At 40.9% G+C, this 19,268-nt stretch overlaps 1 protein-coding gene across 1 annotated transcript in view; it reads right to left on the bottom strand.

Annotated features, from left to right (window-relative positions):
* The window catches only part of LOC110288938 (dynein axonemal heavy chain 7-like), a 326,234-nt gene that overhangs the window by 66,549 nt on the left and 240,417 nt on the right, over window positions 1–19,268 (bottom strand). Inside the window, exons 48-49 of the mRNA XM_085837019.1 lie at window positions 12,179–12,333; window positions 7,294–7,484 (exon numbers count right to left, since the gene is read on the bottom strand). Coding sequence (XP_085693145.1) covers window positions 7,294–7,484; window positions 12,179–12,333 — 346 coding nt within the window. The remainder of the gene's footprint in view (window positions 1–7,293; window positions 7,485–12,178; window positions 12,334–19,268) is intronic.

Below are 19,268 nucleotides of genomic sequence, written 5' to 3'. Positions count from 1 at the left end.
ATGAAAGACAGGACAACATTATAGGCTGGACAGTTTCAGCACTGTAGTTTGGTGGAATCTCCCACAGAACTGGGAAGCCAGGAGTAGTGTCTGGATTTCATCTTCAGAGTCTCTTTTTTAATTGGTCTGGAATGGACCCGTTGTTTTTGGTAGGTGACTTGAATGTGCAACCATGGCTGAGAAAGACTCCAGGCAGAGGAAACAGCATAGAAAAGGAGGAGCAGGAAATTCCATCATTCCAACATGGAGAACATGTGAGTAGAAGCTATTTCTAGGCCACTGATAAATGAAGGTTTCTAACATGCATGGCCTAGAACCCAACATTTTCTATATTGTTCACAACGTCGAAAATGATCTCCTTAGCCTTGAAAATACTTTATGATCTCAGTAACTGCCAAAAGCCAACAGAGACAGCTCAGTGCTTGCTCCTGCTTTCACTAGTTCCTTAATCAAAGGATGTGACTAGGAACGACCCATCTAAACCCAGTAACAGCACACAACACTGCATGCTGTTGACTATTCTGTTCAAAGGGTTTTATGTCCCAACTTGCCTAGATCATTGCAGCCAAAATTGATGTTTTATCATACCTAAATCTGAGAGTTTTTCATATTATGACAAGGTAATTAGCAAAATAGAAAAACTCAGCGAGCAAACACTGAACATGTCATAAGCAGCCAAACACACAATCAGCTTCTTAGAAGGATTATTGGCATAGTAAAGAGGTGTTGCTTTGGTTTCTACCCACCAGGCTTTGATACTAGGTGGCAGCGAGGGGGGGGGGTTGTCACATGGATTTAAAGCAGGGTGTATTTCCAGAAACTGAAGTACAGACCAATGTAATAGAGTAGAGTTCTAAACATAAGCCAAGACAGCTATAACCACTGAATTTTCAACAACAAAACAAAACAAAAATATACATTGTTAAAAACACTGTCTTTATGACATGTGGTACTTAGGAAACTGGGTGCCCACTTGGAGAAGCATGAAGTAGATCCTATCTTTCACCATGCACAAAAACACCAAATGGATCAAAGACTTTATGGTCAGAGTCAAAACTCTGATATTATCAGAGGAAAAGAAGGGGAAAGACATAAGGGTATAGTCAGAGGCAACAACTTTCTCAATAAGACACCAGGAAATAAGACCAATAAGTAATGCATGTAGCTTTATAAAATTAAAAATTCTTCTTCATCAATGGAAACAGCTGATTGAACGAAGAGATAACTTGCATAAGGGGAGAAAATCTTTACCAATTATACATCTGATAGAGGATTAATAGCTAGAATATTTCTTCTGATTTCTGCCCCATTCAAAAGCAAGCAAACAAACAAAGCAACAAGTAAACAAACCACACAATCAGGTAACCGGGTTAATGAACTTAACAGGAAGTTACCCAAAATGAAATACAAATGGCCAATAAACATGAAAAAATGCTTAAGCTCTCTAAGCCATCAGAGAAGAAAATCAAAATTATATTGAGATTCCATACTACTCCAGTCAAATGGCAACTATGATAACAAACAATCCGTGCAGACAAAAATACAGGGAAAGAGAGTTCAGATGATGGTGGGGATCTAAACTATCCCCAAGGAAACCAGTATGGAGATTTCCTAAAAAAACAACAAAACAAAACAACTATAAAAAAATTCCATATGACCTGGCTATACCACTCCTTGGTATTTATTTACTCAAAGGACTCCTGGTCAACTGATTACAGAGAACTGTGCACATTGATGCTTCATACAGCACTGTGCAGAATAGGAAAACAGGGAACAAATGTAGGTATCCAAACACAGAGGGATAGATCAGGAAAATTTCATGTATATATGTAATGATATTTTCTCAACCATAGGAAAAAAAGAGAAATGGAAGGAAGGCAAGGCAAGGAGGAAGAGGAAGAGAAGGAGGAGGAAATAAAAGGGAGAAAGGGTGAGAAGAAACAGGAGGGGAGGAGGGGGATGGAAAGAGAGGGAAGCGAATCAGCTGCTGCTTTCTGCTTGCCTAGTCTACTCCAACCATGCCAAGTCCCAATACAGAAACTGAAGGTCTGACATCCAGTCCTATTCAGCTCAGTATTTATATTAGGTACAATTTAGGTGACCACTAGGTCACAGCATGAGCCATCACTCTTTCCCCTATAGATGAGGTTCAACGTTATTCTATAGAACCTTTGGTGGTTCTGCCTGGCTTGTAAACTGGTGCCACTGCCCAGGTACACAGGTTTCCTTTTCTTACAAATGCAAGTATGCAGTGCTGTGACTGATATTGTGACCCCTATTTCTTCTTTGTCTTTTCAGCACAGTGTTTGAGATCTGGCTGCTGTGTAGGGGACGTCACATTCCCCTGCCTTTGCTGGCAAGAGCCTATTCCCTTTGCAGGGACCTGCCATTTTATTTTTGTGTGGAAACTTGCTAACTGGGGCAGGCATCAAGTGCAAAGCAGCTTCCTCTGGTACCCTAGAAAGATGACTCACTTTTCCCACCCAAACCTGATGCCTGCTTTGTGTTAATGACACCCCGTTGTTCTTTTAACCCATCTTCTCTGTGCTCAGCCTCCAGTTATTAAGGTTTTGTCTTTTACTGTTTATTGTGATAGACATTGGGGGGCCCCCAAGACCCGGAGTCTGCATGTAGCCCCTGGGATGCTGTCCCTGAGTTAATTATGATTGGTGAATAAAGTTGCTGACAGTCAATAGCTGGGCAGAAGAGACATAGGTGGGGTTCAGGTTTTGCCGGCTTGCAGGAGAGAGGACCATGAGGAGGGAGGAGAAAGAAGAGGCTGGCATGGAATAAAAGAATAATGTTCAGGAGGGAGGAGGAGTGCTACCATGGGAAAGCTGAGCCAGAAAAAGTGTGGCCATGTGGGCTGGCCAATTGGAGTTAAGAGCAGTCCAGATGGAACATAGAAGTAGTAAGTGATAATTTGGTATATCGATAGGAACCAAGATTCTAACAGCATGGAGAATAGGCATGTTACCCAGTTATTGTGCTACCTAAGGCATATTAAAAATATAAACACTGTGTGTGTTTTTTGCATCCAGGAACATAAATGGTCTAAGGTGGGGAAGAAACCACGGGCTGGGGATTTTAATACTTTTTACTACATCCAGTGACACTTTGTACAGTTTATATGGATGCAGTCACAGGTTAGGATGAGGTAATAATCATGAAAAAAAGTCAAAACTGATCCTATTAACAGATTAATCCTGAATGAGGAGCCAGCTCTACAGGGTATACTCATTTTCATGCAAAACCAGTATTAGCAGTATGCCTGGTTTATAACTTTTGTTTTGCTGCGTACAGACAGAAACCTATTCATTGCAAGCCTAATGATGTCAGATCTTTGAAACCAAGATTTTTGCAAATGTAGCCACACACTCACAAAGCATTTGAAATCCTACAGACACAGCAGCAAGATTTCATTTTCATTTAGACCCAAAAGGATGTGATCAGCATGGCACCCTCCCTTGGGTGCTTTTGAAAGCAAAAGGTACAGGAAAGACCCAAAATGTGGGGGTGAGAAGACACATTTAAATATATAAATGAAAGTTAGTAACTACCTCACCAAGCTTCCTAACCCCCATTTAATCAACCCCAGCAATTAAAATAATGGAGCAATAAAACACTCTGGGGATCTTAGGGATTTCTGTGCTGAACCATACACACATCTGCAACCTCCCTGTTGCAGCTTACAACTTCTGTCATAAGCAGTTATTATCCAACCAAGGGCTGTTTGTGCTCTCTGTGAGACTGCCCTGTGCTTTCCTGGAAAGTAGAAAGGGGTTTTTCCATACTGCTTATTAATCTTTTTCTTATAACACAGCCTTGGGATTTTATTTCCTCGTGTTTTATTCTTTTACTCCTTATGTTGAAAAGTTAAATTGTCATGCTAATGTTAACATTCATATAAACTCAGTCCACTAGGCCCCATCCAGAGCACTTTTTGGAGACTCACTTATTCAGATTTTTACATCACTCAATGACATAGTAACTTTATTTTATTTTTTTTCTGTATTTATTTATTTATTTTTATTAGGTATTTTCTTCAATTACATTTCCAATGCTATCCCAAAAGTCCCCCATACCCTCCCCCCTACTCCCCTACCCACCCACTCCCACTTTTTGGCCCTGGCGTTCCCCTGTACTGGGGCATATAAAGTTTGCAAGTCCAATGGGCCTCTCTTTCCAGTGATGGCCGATTAGGCCATCCTTTGATACATATGCAGCTAGAGTCAAGAGCTCCGGGGTACTGGTTAGTTCATAATGTTGTTCCACCTATAGGGTTGCAGATCCCTTTAGCTCCTTGGGTCTTTTCTCTAGCTCCTCCATTGGGGGCCCTGTGATCCATCCAATAGCTGACTGTGAGCATCCACTTCTGTGTTTGCTCAGCCCCGGCATAATCTCACTAGAGACAGCTATATCAGGGTCCTATCAGCAAAATCTTGCTAGTGTATGCAATGGTGTCAGCGTTTGGAGGCTGATTATGGGATGGATCCCTGGATATGGCAGTCTCTAGATGGTCCATCCTTCTGTCTTAGCTCCAAATTTTGTCTCTGTAACTCCTTCCATGGGTGTTTTGTTCCCAATTCTAAGAAGGGGCAAAGTGTTCACACTTTGGTCTTCGTTCTTCTTGAGTTTCATGTGTTTTGCAAATTGTAACTTATATCTTGGGTATTCTAAGTTTCTGGGCTAATATCCACTTATCAGTGAGTACATATCATTTGAGTTCTTTTTTGATTGGGTCACCTCACTCAGGATAATGCCCTCCATAGTAACTTTTATAATGATCATTTACACATGAAGGGTCTAATTCACAGGGACATGGAACAGCAAGGCCACATCTGTGATAGAGCAGTGGTTCAAATCCAGACCCTTAACTGTGTTAGTCTCTTTCCTAATGAGGATACCTGGTGGGTTTGGTTTGTTTGTTTGTTTTCTTTTTTGTTTGTTTGTTTGTTTGTTTGGGGTTTTCTTTTGAGTGCCTAAATAACAGTATGTTTAGCTAATTTAAAACAGTGGCCACAGCATTTCCATTATGTTTTCAAAACCGAGCTGGACCATCACATACAACCATCTAGACCCCATAGCTATGTTCATCAGTCCAGGACACAGTGTGGCCACCACCATGCCTACTTTTCATGGCCCACACATTACAATCCCTCTGCAAACACTGCTGTGTGCACAGTGTGAAGCACTTGACAACAGGTATCATGCTCACCTATCATGGATGGAATAATTGTCCCAACATCATCTGCCATCTGCCTTTCAGGGGAGGTGCCCGTTTTAAGTATTCTCAATAAAAAGGATCTACGCATATTGGACAGAATTTTTTTTTTCTATATGTAGTTTAACAGATCAGAATGATGTAGTAAATAAATGTTACACTCAGTCTCAAACATTGAGTGACAACCAGGGAAGAGAATAAGGGGATTAAAATAGGCTATGGTAAAGCCCCTAACTCCAGGTGGCCAGCCTTAGATCAATGTTACAGCCATTTTAATCTTTGCATAAAATGTTAACTCTATCCTTTAAAGGAATTTGTGGTATTAAAAAAAAACAATACTGATCATTCTTTTGAATAATTTTGCAAAATCAGAAAGCAGCAGCAGCCTTCCTCTGAGAAAGGATGGAGTCCTGTTTCCAAGTGTCCACTCCAATAAGGAGCATATTATCATCTACTACAAAGCAAGAATGTTGGCACATGACACCTGTAAAATCATCCAAGGATGATTGTGCAGATTAAATTCTGGTGGCCCCAACAGATTGGGAAATGATTTTTACTAATCCTAAATCTGATAGGGGACTAATATCCAATATATACAAACAGATCAAGAAGATGTACTCCAGAAAATCAAATAACCCCATTAAAAAAAGTGGGGTACAGAGCTAAACAAAGAATTCTCAACTGAGGAATACCGAAGGGCTGAGAAGCACTTGAAAATATCTTCAACATCCTTAATCATCAGGAAAATGCAAATCAAAACAACACTGAGTTTCCACCTCACACCAGTCAGAATGGTTAAGATCAAAAATTCAGGTGACAGCAGATGCTGGCGAGGATGTGGAGAAAGAGGAACACTCCTCCATTGCTGGTGGGATTGCAAGCTGGTACAACCACTCTGGAAATCAGTCTGACAGTTCCTCAGAAAATTAGACATAGTACTACCAGAATATCCAGCAATACCTCTCCTGGGCATATACCCAGAAGATGTTCCAACTGGTAATAAGGACACATGCTCCACTATGTTCATATCAGCCTTATTTATAATAGCCAGAAGCTGGAAAGAACCCAGATGTCCCTCAACAGAGGAATGGATACAGAAAATGTACATTTACACAATGGAGTACTACTCAGCTATTAAAAACAATGAATTTATGAAATTCTTAAGCCAATGGATATGTCTGGAGGATATCTTTCTGAATGAGGTAACCCAATAACAAAAGAACATGCACTAACTGATAAGTGGAATTTAGCCCAGAATCTTTGAATTCCCAAGATACAATTTGCAAAACACATGAAACTCAAGAAGAAGGAAGACCAAAGTGTGGATACTTCATACTTCCTTAGAATAGGGAACAAAATACCCATTGAAGGAGTTACAGAGACAAAGTTTTTAGCTAAGACAAAAGGATGGACCATCCAGAGACGGCCCCACCCAAGATCCATCCCATAATCAGCCACCAAACACAGACACTATGGCATATGCCAGCATGATTTTGCTGAAAGGACCCTGATATAGCTGTGTCTTGTGAGGCTATGCCAGTGCCTGGAAAATACAGAAGTCGTTACTCACAGTCAGCTATTTTATGGAACACAGGACCCTCAATGGAGGAGCTAGAGTAAGTACTCAAGGAGCTAAAGGGTTCTGCAACCCTATAGGAGGAATAACAATATGAACTAACCAGTATCCCCTAGAGCTGTGTCTTTAGTTGCATATGTAGCAGAGTATGGCCTAGTCGTCCATCAATGAGATGAGAGGCTCCTTGCTATTGCAAACTTTATATGCCCTAGTACAGGGGAAAACCAGGGCCAAGAAGTGGGAGTGGGTGGGTAGGGGGACTGGGGGGAGGGAGGGTATAGGGGACTTTTGGGATAGCATTTGAAATGTAAATGAAGAAAATACCTAATAAAATTTTGAAAAAAAATTCCGCTGGCCATTCTTCACAGCACATAATTTCAGGAAGTAGAGAGGACAAATTTCAGCTGTCTTAGGAAGACCTGGTCCTCTTATGTCTGACTAAGAAAATATGATCAGAGATCAGGAGATGTGATAAGGAAGCTTAGGTACTGGCCTTCACTGACGTCTCTGGGAGATAGTGCGGGTTCCTCAGCTTAGTTGTGATGTAGAAGCGGAAGTCAGGAGCATACTCAATTGTGGAGTCTCCAAGCCGAATGCATGTGCTCCCACCCTGCTTGAAGGTCTGCTTCAACAAAAGCGGCTCTAGAATCGGGTCCAGTTCTTCTCCCACATTTTCTAGCAACACTAAAGGCAGAAAAAAATATTCCCTCATACTTAAAATATTGACTAAAACATCCAGTGTTCCAGTTCTTTCAACTCTCCAGATTGTTTCTCTTCCAGTAGCTACCTACTTGCATCTTCAATGAGTACAGAGAAATTATGTCATAAAAACACTGCCTGCTGTGGGAAGGATCATGAGTAGTTCTACATGGTCTCTCCACTTGCTTCTACTTCTACACCTGTTAACCAACCAGCCTGACTTGATGGTCTCCACCTGGGACTCACTGTGTCTAGGCATGATGGCTGAGAAAATGCATTTTTTGGAACTATTTCAGTGTTCACTGTATTTTTATTACAAAAATAACTCATATATATTATAGAATATCTGGAAACACAGGGAATTATAAAGAAGAAATTGGGCAACTACCTCTAATCAGATTTTCTTCATCTTTCCCTCCTCTGTTAAATTAAATAGCTTAGGTTGACATATGTAAATTGATTGAAAATGATACAAAACTTCATATAACATAATTACCTAATGAATAATTCTCAGTTTAAATTTTCTATCAATTTCTCTATACATGCTTAAGATGAAACAAATATCAATTTCTGTCCTAATTATTTTGCACGACATTATAACACAATTATCCTACATTAATAAAATTAACAAACATATTACTGTTATCTTTTAAACAGTGGTGTGTTTTTGATAGTATTATATTTGGATATTTTTCTATTCTAAGACATAAGTATCACTGTAAGCAAAACTTAGCATTTCAGAATATTTTCTTTTGCTGTCATCCTCGAAAGGACCAGAGACAAATGATCCCTAACAGTGTTAAACTCCTAGTGCATTTGCTAAGTTAAAGTGTTACACAATGGGGCTTAAACCTCTGACACAGGCAATTCTCAATTCACATACCTGGTAAGTGTCCCTTGATGGAATGGGCATAATCCCAGCTGGAAAGAGTGGCCTCAGGATTGAGGGACTGGTAGATGTTTGCACTACACCTGCAGACATATATTCTTCCCTTCCCTGGTTACTCATGACTGAATGCATTTCTACAACTACCTCCCTACCCATTCCTCCACTGCTGGGATCTTGGCCAACAGAAACACAGAAGGTAACTTTTAAGAACTCATTTTCACTTTCTTCTCAGTTATCTTTATAGTTAAAAAATGAATATACCATAATGAATAACTATGCTAATTTTCCACTGTCTAAGTTACTCTTTCCCACCATTATTAATGACACTGTGATTTTTTTTCTAAAAGTCTGTTCCTGATTCTGTTCATGCTGGTCCTAGAAGTGAATGCACAGCCAATTTTTTTTGAGACACTTTAAGTCACATTACAAACTACTTTCCTGAAAAGCTGTGAGACAGAGCTGCAGGAGAACATTCACTTCACTGCTAATAGACCTATCTATAAAAAGCTTGATACAAAGCAAGGAAGGGGGATGCTGACAGTCAAGATAGGAAAACTCAGGAAGGTCTAGATAAGATGCTATCTCTCACCATTTCAATGGAGAGTGTCAATAATCTGTGTAGATTATCTTCTTCTCAGCCGTGTTTAATTATTATACTATATATACTTTATTGATTGATACAGTAAATGCAGGTACACCTAGACTTTCAACATCATCAGTTGTCAAACTTTTAAAATTACAGACTCTTTAAACTTTTTTCTTAAAGTGGGTCTTATTTTAAAACTCAATACAACAAGAGAAGAGGGAGACATGGCTCTCGTTGAAGCAGAGGCGGGTGGATAAGGTTGGCAAAACCCTCTGCCTCTCCACCCAGGCTACATGTGAAGAATAAGGGATTTAAAGTCCTGAATACTTTTTAAATACTCTGAATAGGCCAGTATCTAAAGATAACTTCTCAAGCAGAAGGAGCTTTAACCACTTATGTTTTCAAACTTTTACTTGATGGTTAAATATATGTTAGAGCTTGACACCTTTCTATGAGAATTTAAAATTTTCACTCCTTTCTGATGTTCAATGTTAGAATACATGGTGAAAAAAAAGAGAAAAAGGAAATAAAAGAAAGAAAGAAAGAAAGAAAGAAAGAAAGGAAGAAAGGAAGGAAGGAAGGAAGGAAGGAAGGAAGGAAGGAAGGAAGGAAGAAAGAAAGAAAGAAAGAAAGAAAGAAAGAAAGAAAGAAAGAAAGAAAGAAAGAAAGAAAGAAAGAAAGAAAAAGAAAGAAAAACATTATCCAGAGGCAGACGACTTGGGAATTCTGGCCAGCATTCTCCTCATGGGACATGCACTCCTAGATAACCATTGAGCTTTCTCTAATATTTCACCTGCCTTTTTTTTTTTTTTTTTTTGGTTTGGTTTTTTTGAGACAGGGTTTCTCGGTATAGCCCTTGCTGGCCTCGAGCCTCGAACTCACTTTGTAGACCAGGATGGGCTCGAACTCAGAAATCCACCTGCCTCTGCCTCCCAAGTGCTGAGATTAAAGGTGCCCGGCTTCACCTGCCTTCTTAATAAATGACATGGTAAGAGCTACAGTGGGATTCCAACTTTTGTTGATAAAACACAGAACCCTATTTATGTCTGGTTCACAGTATATAAGAAACATCTTTAAAGGTCTGTACAATGTTGCTCGCCCCACCGTGTACACTATGCCCTGCAGTCCTCTGTTCTTTAATGTTGCATCTCACTGATGGATGTTTAAGATGCCCAAGGTAGTCTTTCTCTCCCATGATTAGGATGCATAATTTTAAAAGCATTAGATAGTTCACTTCTATTACCTGCCTATAATTATGAAATTTAAACATCAAATTCTATAACTGAGATTCAAAAAAATGTCAAGAATGACAAGCAGATGATACTCTCCATTTTACTTTTATCATACCAAACATTTTAATATTTAAATTAAATAATTTCAATTGCTTGAAGAACTTAAAGTGACAATTCTGTCTAGAAATTCTCCCTGGGAATTTCTGAATTCACACAGAGCATCACCTATGGCTTTCTCATTATATTTTAATATATTATAAGTAAGCCACTTACTGCATTCTGAAACAATGTGATAAAGCCCCGGATGTGATCCTCAGTAATTAAAAAAGCCAACACAAGCTATACCACTGACAAAACCTTATAGACTGAGCAGTCATCTGATACTAATTATACAATAAATAATAAGTAATTTCTCCCTCACATTACACAGCTAATGTGTAAGTGAGGAAACTGAGTTATTGAATTAAACACTAAATGGCAAAGGCAGAGACTCTGGATTCAGAACTAAAGGGCCAACCCAGAATACCACTCTCGTCCTTATGTAGGAGAAACTCAGTTCACTGGTCCTCCTGTGAGGGATTCTCACTTTCTGTCTTTATTATTTAATATATGAATGATTCTGACTCACACAAGCAATATATTTGAAGAGTAGAGATTATGGCTCCCTTTTTGTGTAGCTCCTACCTCACCACGATACAAGTTGTTCTATGTCATACTGAAGTAACTATAAATAATGTAATATACACTGTTGTAAAAAGTTAGAAGGACTTTGAATTTTTTACCATATAAAATGATGTTTAAGGATATAAATACGTTTTCCAAGATTTGGCAGAATGTATGTGTATGAACATTGCACAGCATAGCATAATTGTGTACATTTATGTGTCAATTTAATGTGAATTTAAAAGTTTAAAATTCAAAAATAGCATAGAAAGAAATACCACATGTGTGTTTGCATGTCTGTGGACAAAGTCTTAAAAATAAATTTAGATTTTAGATTTTTTCATTTCATGCTTACACTAAAATTCTCAAATTATAATTAAAACTTGAAAGCAAGCTTATTACTAACAAATAAACATCGATGTTATGGGACTGCCAGCATGCTTGTTATGTCCATTGGAGCTATACAGCTCTTACAGCAAGAGGGACCTGAGGAACTTCTTCTTCAGCTACATATGCTATGGTTTCATAAGTGCTTGTCTTTATTTGGCTAAGTTTGATAAGTTACACAGGTTTAAAATAGGACCCAATTAGTGCAGACTGCAAGCAAGATGCATTTTGTTTTGGCAAGTGTGCCACCTGCACAAGACCTTGATTTAAGACAATTCTTGTCATTTTTCTAATTTCTCCATTGCAAATGCCAGATGATAGTTAGACACACAAAATCTGCTCAAGTTCCCTGGCGCTTTTGTAGCATAATTCAAGAAGAAACAGAAAATGAAACTAACTGTTGTAATCAACTATGCTTGGCATAGCAATATCGAGTAGGCTTTTTAACTCTACAAGATTAATAACGAAAACTGAAGAAAAGCAGGTAGATACAAATTAAAACAGCCAACTTAGAGGCAGCCCCGCAACTGTACTTTGTAACTCCGTCTTCTAGAGGTTTACTGTCTGGGAGGTCCTCGTTTGATTATTAATAAGTAATGGGAGTTCACCCACGGCATCACTTAATAACAAATCTGACAAATCAGGTGGAGGCGGGGCACACCTTTAACCCCAACACTCAGGAGGCAGAAGAGGGTAGATCTTCGAGTTCAAGGCCAGCCTGCTCTACAGTTCTAAGACAAGAGTTCAAGGATGGCCAGAGCTACACAGAAAAACCCTGTCTTCAAAAAAAACCACAAAAAAATCCCAAAAAACAAAACAGCAAGCCTGACACAGATGTTTTCAAAACACAGTTACAAAGTGTGTGCTTATTGTGCTCTGTCTGGGCATTTCCACACCTGCACTTGTTACTCATCTTACATACCAGGAGTTCCAAACTGGATACAGTTTTCCAGAGTCCTAACATAGTCAGGGTCACTTAGTTTAATGAGCTGAAGGCTATTGGTTTTCTCCATGTTCTTGATCCACTTATTAGCCTGACCTTGAGGGTCTATCATCAGAGGCCACCGCCTTGCATTCCTGAAACAGAGAAGAGAGATAATTCTGGTTGGACCATAATTAGTCTCACATGACTGCACTAGTCGGTCTCAATGACTCTAAGTTTAGCCTTTGTTAGTAATGTTTTACTCCTTGTGATGGTTTGTATATCCTTGGACCAGGGAGTGGCACCATCTGAAGGTGTGGCCTTGTTGAAATAGGTGTGACCTGGTTGGAATGGGTGTGTCACTGTGGGTGTGGGTATAAGATCCTCACCCTAGTTGCCTGGAAGTCAGTCTTCCACTAACAGCCTTTGGATGAAGACATAGAACTCTCAGCTCCATCTGCGCCATGCCTACCTGGATACTGTCATGCTCCCACCTTGATGATAATGGACTGAACCTCTGAACCTGTAAGCCAGCCCCAATTAAATGTTGTTTTTTATAAGACTTACCTTGGTCATGGTGTCTGTTCATAGCAGTAAAACCCTGACTAATACACTCCTCATGGTGGAAAATGATTTTCTTGTTGCAGGCACATTTAGTCTGAGCAAACTGATAGAAAAACTGTCAAGGCCATTTCACATGGTTGAAATTAATCCTTTAACTTCTTTTGGAATACTACAGTCTCTAAATTATAAATTACATGCTATTTAATATATTCAGTTCTTATAAAAGATGCTCCAATGAGACTCTACTTTCTTTTTTTAAGGCATTTTTTATTAGATATTTTCTTCATTTACATTTCAAATGCTATCCCCAAAGTCCCCAATACCCTCCACTCACCCTGCTCACCAACCCACCCACTCCCTCTTCCTGGCCCTGGCATTCCCCTGTCCTGGGGCATATGATCTTCACAATACCAAGGGCCTCTCTGCCCATTGATAGCCGACTAGGCCATACTCTGTTACATATGCAACTAGAGAAACAGCTCTAAGGTGTACTGGTTAGTTCATATTGTTGTTCCTCCTATAGGGTTGCAGACTCCTTTAGATCTTTGGGTACTTTCTCTAGCTCCTTCATTAGGAGCCCTGTGTTCCATCCAATAGATGACTGTGAGCATCCACTTCTGTATTTGCCAGGAATTCATATAGCCTCATGAGAGAGAGCTATGTCAGGGTCCTGTCAGCAAAATCTTGCTGGCATATGCAATAGTGTCTTGGTTTGGTGGTTGTATATGGTATGGATCCCTGGGTGGGGCAGTCTCTGGATGGTCCATCCTTTTGTCTCAGCTCCAAACCTTGTCTCTGTAACTCCTTCCATGGGTATTTTGTTCCCCATTCTAAGAAGGAGCAAAGTATCCACACTTTGGTCTTCCTTCTTCTTGAGTTTCATGCGTTTTGCAAATTGTATCTTGGGTATTCCAAGATTCTGGGCTAAAATTCACTCATCAGTGAGTGCATATCAATGTGTGTTCTTTTGTGATTGGGTTACCTCACTCAAGATGATATCCTTCAGATACATCCATTTGCCTAAGAATTTCATAAATTCATTGTTTTTATTAGCCGAGTAGTACTCCATTGTGTGAATCTACCACATTTTCTGTATCCATTCCTCTGTTGAGGGACATCTGGGTTCTTTCTAGCTTCTGGTTATTATAAATAAGGCTGCTATGAACATAGTGGAACATGAGTCCTTGTTGGAATATCTTTTCGGTATATGCCCAGGAGAGGTATTGCTGGATATTCTGGTAGTACTATGTTTAATTTTCTGAGGAACCGCCAGACTGATTTCCAGAGTGGTTGTACAAGCTTGCAATCCCACCAACAATGGAGGAGTGTTCCTCTTTCTCCACATCCTCGCCAGCATCTGCTGTCACCTGAATTTTTGATCTTAGCCATTCTGACTGGTGTGAGGTGGAATCTCAGGGTTGTTTTGATTTCCATTTCCCTGATGATTAAGGATGTTGAACATTTTTTCAGGTGCTTCTCTGCCATTCGGTATTCCTCAGGTGAGAATTCTTTGTTCAGTTCTGAGCCCCATTTTTTAATGGGGTTATTTGACTTTCTGGAGTCTACCTTCTTGAGTTCTTTATATATATTGGATATTAGTCCCTTATCTGATTTAGGATAGGTAAAGATCCTTTCCCAATCTGTTGGTGGTTTTTTTGTCTTATTGATGGTGTCTTTTGCCTTGCAGAAGCTTTGTAGTTTCATGAGGTCCCACTTGTCAATTCTCGATCTTACAGCACAAGCCATTGCTGTTCTATTCAAGAATTTTTCCCCTGTGCCCATATCTTCAAGGCTTTTCCCCACTTTCTCCTCTATAAGTTTCAGTGTCTCTGGTTTTATGTGAAGTTCCTTGATCCACTTAGACTTGACCTTAGTACAAGGAGATAGGAATGGATCGATTCGCATTCTTCTACATGTTAACAACCAGTTGTGCCAGCACCATTTGTTGAAAATGCTGTATTTCTTCCACTGGATGTTTTTAGCTCCCTTGTCAAAGATCAAGTGACCGTAGGTGTGTGGGTTCATTTCTGGGTCTTCAATTCTATTCCATTGGTCTATTTGTCTGTCACTATACCAGTACCACACAGTTTTTATCACAATTGCTCTGTAGTAAAGCTTTAGGTCCGAAATGGTGATTCCACCAGAGGTTCTTTTATCCTTGAGAAGAGTTTTTGCTATCCTAGGTTTTTTGTTATTCCAGATGAATTTGCAGATTGCATTTTCTAATTCGTTGAAGAGTGAACTCACTCCTAGTCACTGCCCATTCTCAGGGTGTAATAGTGGTGTGATGAGCAAGCAACGAATCAAGAGCTGTCACGCCACATCAGGTGCTGAAACGTCATGGCTGAGCACTATATAAGGGACTCCATTTTCTGGGGTCGGGATCTTCCTGAGAAGTAAGCAATAAAGCTTTGCCGCAGAAGATTCCGTTTGTCCTGTGTGTGTTCTTGCCGGCGGGGACAAAAGCTCGGGATATGTGGCGCCGAAGACCCGGGAACTACCATCACACTGGTGCAAGGAAGATCCCTCGTTTGCGGGGCGGAACCAGAACTGCGGGACACTACAGCTCTGCAAGGTAAGTATAGTCTTGAAATTTCTCCAGAGTTAAATGCCCTTTTGATTGTTTGCACGGCGATTGCACTTTCCCTTTTGGTTTCATTTTGCTTCCACCGCTGGAACTGCTGACTGGTTCCCAGTCCCAGTCAGGCTCGGACAGCACCTGGACAGTGCCTGGACAGCGATTAGTTTCAGTCACGGTCAGGACTGGATAGCGGCAGTATGGGAATTTCTCACTCTGTAGTAGTGGCGTTAAGGTAGGTCCTGAAGCAGTGTGGCCTAAAAATCACCACTAAGAGTATAGAGGCATTTGTCAGGGAGGTAGACCGTGTGGCACCATGGTATGCTTGCTCAGGTTCATTAACTGTCACTTCTTGGGATAAACTGAAAGGAGATCTAGTTAGGGAACAGCAGAACGGCAAACTTAAAGCAGGGATCATGCCGTTATGGAAATTGGTGAGATCGTGCTTAACAGATGAGGATTGTGAGCAGATGGTAGAAGCAGGGCAGAAGATTTTGTACGAAATTCAAGACAGTCTATCAGAGGCAGAGTGGGGAGAGAGATTGAAAGTTGGGATGAAACAAGGTGCACCGAAGAATTTAGGCCTTTCCACGGGCCTTGAGCCCGAGGAAAAGAGATATAAAGGAAAGAATGCCTTGGGAGAGATTAGAAAAAGGGATGGAAAGGGAGAGAATAAGAGAGAAAGAACTGGAGAGGCACATAAGGAAAGGAGCCTCTACCCGCCATTAGATGAGTTTAAGGCACTAGCTGTCAGTAGCTCAGAATTGGATAAGGAACTTAGCTCCTCTGAGGAGACAGACTTAGAGGAAGAAAGATATCAGCCAGATGAAAGACAAGCTAATCAGTCACAGAATAACATAAAGAAAGCAAAAGTAGCTAGAGACAAATGTCAAATCACTATGCGATCTTCAGATCCGCAACCTCTGGGTCCTAGTACACCTCCGCCCTACATGCAGAGGTATCAATCAGACTCATTCATTTCAAAAGAGGAACAGAGAAAAGTGCAGCAAGCGTTCCCAGTCTTTGAAGGCGCAGAGGGCGGACGCGTTCATGCCCCAGTGGAGTATATACAGATTAAAGAATTAGCAGAGTCAGTTCGTAACTATGGAGTCAATGCCAACTTTACTGTAGCCCAAGTCGAAAGGCTTGCGACTCTGGCAATGACCCCCGGCGATTGGATGACCGTAGTAAAAGCCGCATCTCCTAACATGGGAATGTATTTAGAATGGAAAGCTTTGTGGCAAGACTCCTGCCAAGCACAGGCAAGGGCCAATGCCAATGTTGAAGGGGACCAAGGAACATGGACTTTTGAGTTGCTTACAGATCAGGGACAACACGCTAATAACCAGACAAATTACCATTGGGGAGCTTATGCTCAGATCTCAGCTGCTGCAGTTAAGGCATGGAAGGCACTCTCTAAGAAGGGAGAGGCGAGTGGGCATTTGACCAAGATCACCCAGGGTGCACAGGAGTCATTCTCAGATTTTGTGGCTAGAATGACAGAAGCGGCAGGGAGAATTTTTGGGGATCCAGAGACAGCTATGCCTTTAATTGAACAGTTGATCTATGAACAGGCTACCCAGGAATGCAGGGCAGTTATTACACCTAGAAAGAGCAAGGGACTGCAGGACTGGTTGAAGGTTTGCCGTGAGCTTGGAGGGCCACTCACTAATGCAGGTTTAGCAGCTGCCATTCTACAAGGGCAAAAACGCCCTGACATGGCTGAGCTCAAACTCTGCTATAATTGTGGCAAACCGGGACACTTAAAAAAGGACTGTAGAGCCCTTGTCAAAAGGAGAGCACCAGGACTGTGTACTAAGTGTGGAAAAGGATATCATTGGGCTAGAGATTGTCGTTCAGTCAGGGACATTCGAGGCAGGCCCCTGCAGCCAGGATTCCCTCAAGCAGTAGATAATGAGACCATTCCAATAAACCAGTACAGGGCCCTCAGGTCTCAGGGCCCGAAAACATATGGGACCTCGACAGGCAAAAGGTGGACCCCACAGTCCGCAGGGCAACAGAAGAATCAGCTGGGTTGGACTTCCGTACCACCACCCGATTCATGCTAATGCCCCAAATGGGGGTACAGCCTATTCCTACTGACTATAAAGGACCTCTGCCATCCGGGAGTGTTGGCCTAATATTGGGCCGGGCCTCCCTTACCTTACAAGGTCTTATTGTTCACCCTGGAGTCGTAGATCAAGACTATGAAGGGGGACTTCAAGTTCTCTGTTCCTGTCCTCAGGGTGTCTTTTCTATTTCACAAGGGGATAGAATAGCTCAGTTAATAATTTTGCCAAGCCTACATGGCTGTTTTCCTTCCTCTGGTGTCCCTCGAGCTACCAGAGGGATTGGTTCTACTGGAAATGATTCTGCTTACTTAGTGATGCCTCTTGACTCCAGGCCATTCTTAGAATTAGTTATAGAAGGAAAACAATTTAAAGGGATTTTAGACACAGGAGCAGATAAAAGTATCCTTTCTTCCCAATGGTGGCCAAAAACTTGGCCCGTTACTCAGTCATCACGTTCTTTGCAAGGTTTAGGTTATCAGTCCTGTCCCACTATTAGTTCCCGTTCTTTGAGCTGGACAGCTCCTGAAGGTCAAACAGGATGATTCACTCCCTATGTTTTACCACTCCCAGTAAATCTCTGGGGGAGAGACATCTTACAGGCACTAGGACTGACTTTGACTAATGAATACTCGCCACAAGCTGTTCAAATAATGAAGAAAATGGGCTATAAAGAAGGAAGGGGATTAGGGAAAGGAGAGCAGGGTAAACTTGAACCTATCCCTCAAAAAGGTAATAATGGGAGACAAGGTTTGGGTTTTTTATAGGGGCCGTTGTGTGCTCCATGCCCATACCATGGCTTACAGAGGAAGTTGTATGGGTTCCTCAATGGCCTCTCTCCTCTGAAAAGTTAGAAGCAGCTACAAAACTAATTTCTGAACAGCTACGCTTGGGTCATTTAGAGCCCTCTACCTCACCCTGGAATACACCTATTTTCGTAATTAAGAAAAAATCTGGCAAATGGAGCTTATTACATGATCTTAGAGCTATTAATGCATAAATGCGTGTATTTGGACCAGTTCAGCGAGGGCTACCATTGCTTTCTGCCTTACCCAAAAATTGGGAAATTATAATTATAGATATTAAAGATTGCTTTTTCTCTATACCTTTATGCCCTCAAGATAGGCAAAGATTTGCATTTACCATCCCAGCCATTAATCATTTAGAACCGGATCAAAGATACCAATGGAAGGTCCTACCTCAGGGGATGACGAATAGTCCCACCATGTGTCAACTGTATGTGCAATTGGCACTTAAGTCAGTTAGAGAGCATTTTCCATCATTACAGGTGATAATTTATATGGATGACATTTTGATTTGCCATAAAAATTCACAATTATTGCAAGATGCATACCCTATATTAATAAAAACGTTAGGGCAATGGGGATTGCAGGTGGCCACTGAAAAGGTGCAAGTTGCTCGAATGGGAGCCTTCCTAGGGTCACTCATTTATCCTGACAAAATTGTTCCTCAAAAATTAGAGATTCGCAAAGATCAACTACATACCTTGAATGATTTCCAAAAATTGCTAGGAGATATTAATTGGCTAAGACCATTTTTGAAAATTCCATCAGCAGAATTAAAGCCCTTATTTGACATATTAGAGGGAGATACCCACATCTCCTCCCACAGAGCACTTACCCCAGCTGCATGTCAAGCTTTACAAACGATAGAAAAGGCCTTACAAGATGCTCAATTACAACGCATTGAGGAGTCAAAATCATTTGAATTGTGCATATTAAAAACTGCACAGTTACCAACAGCAGTCTTATGGCAAAAAGGACCCTTATTGTGGGTCCATCCTAATGCTTCCCCTGCAAAAATTATTGAGTGGTATCCTAATGCAATTGCTCAACTTGCACTTAGGGGGATAAAAGCA

Source organism: Mus caroli, unplaced genomic scaffold (genome assembly GCF_978045245.1).
Source record: "Mus caroli unplaced genomic scaffold, Mus_caroli_1 scaffold_1, whole genome shotgun sequence".
NCBI lineage: Eukaryota > Metazoa > Chordata > Mammalia > Rodentia > Muridae > Mus > Mus caroli.
Note: the sequence above shows the minus strand (reverse complement) of the source record. Positions and strands in the feature narration are given on the sequence as shown.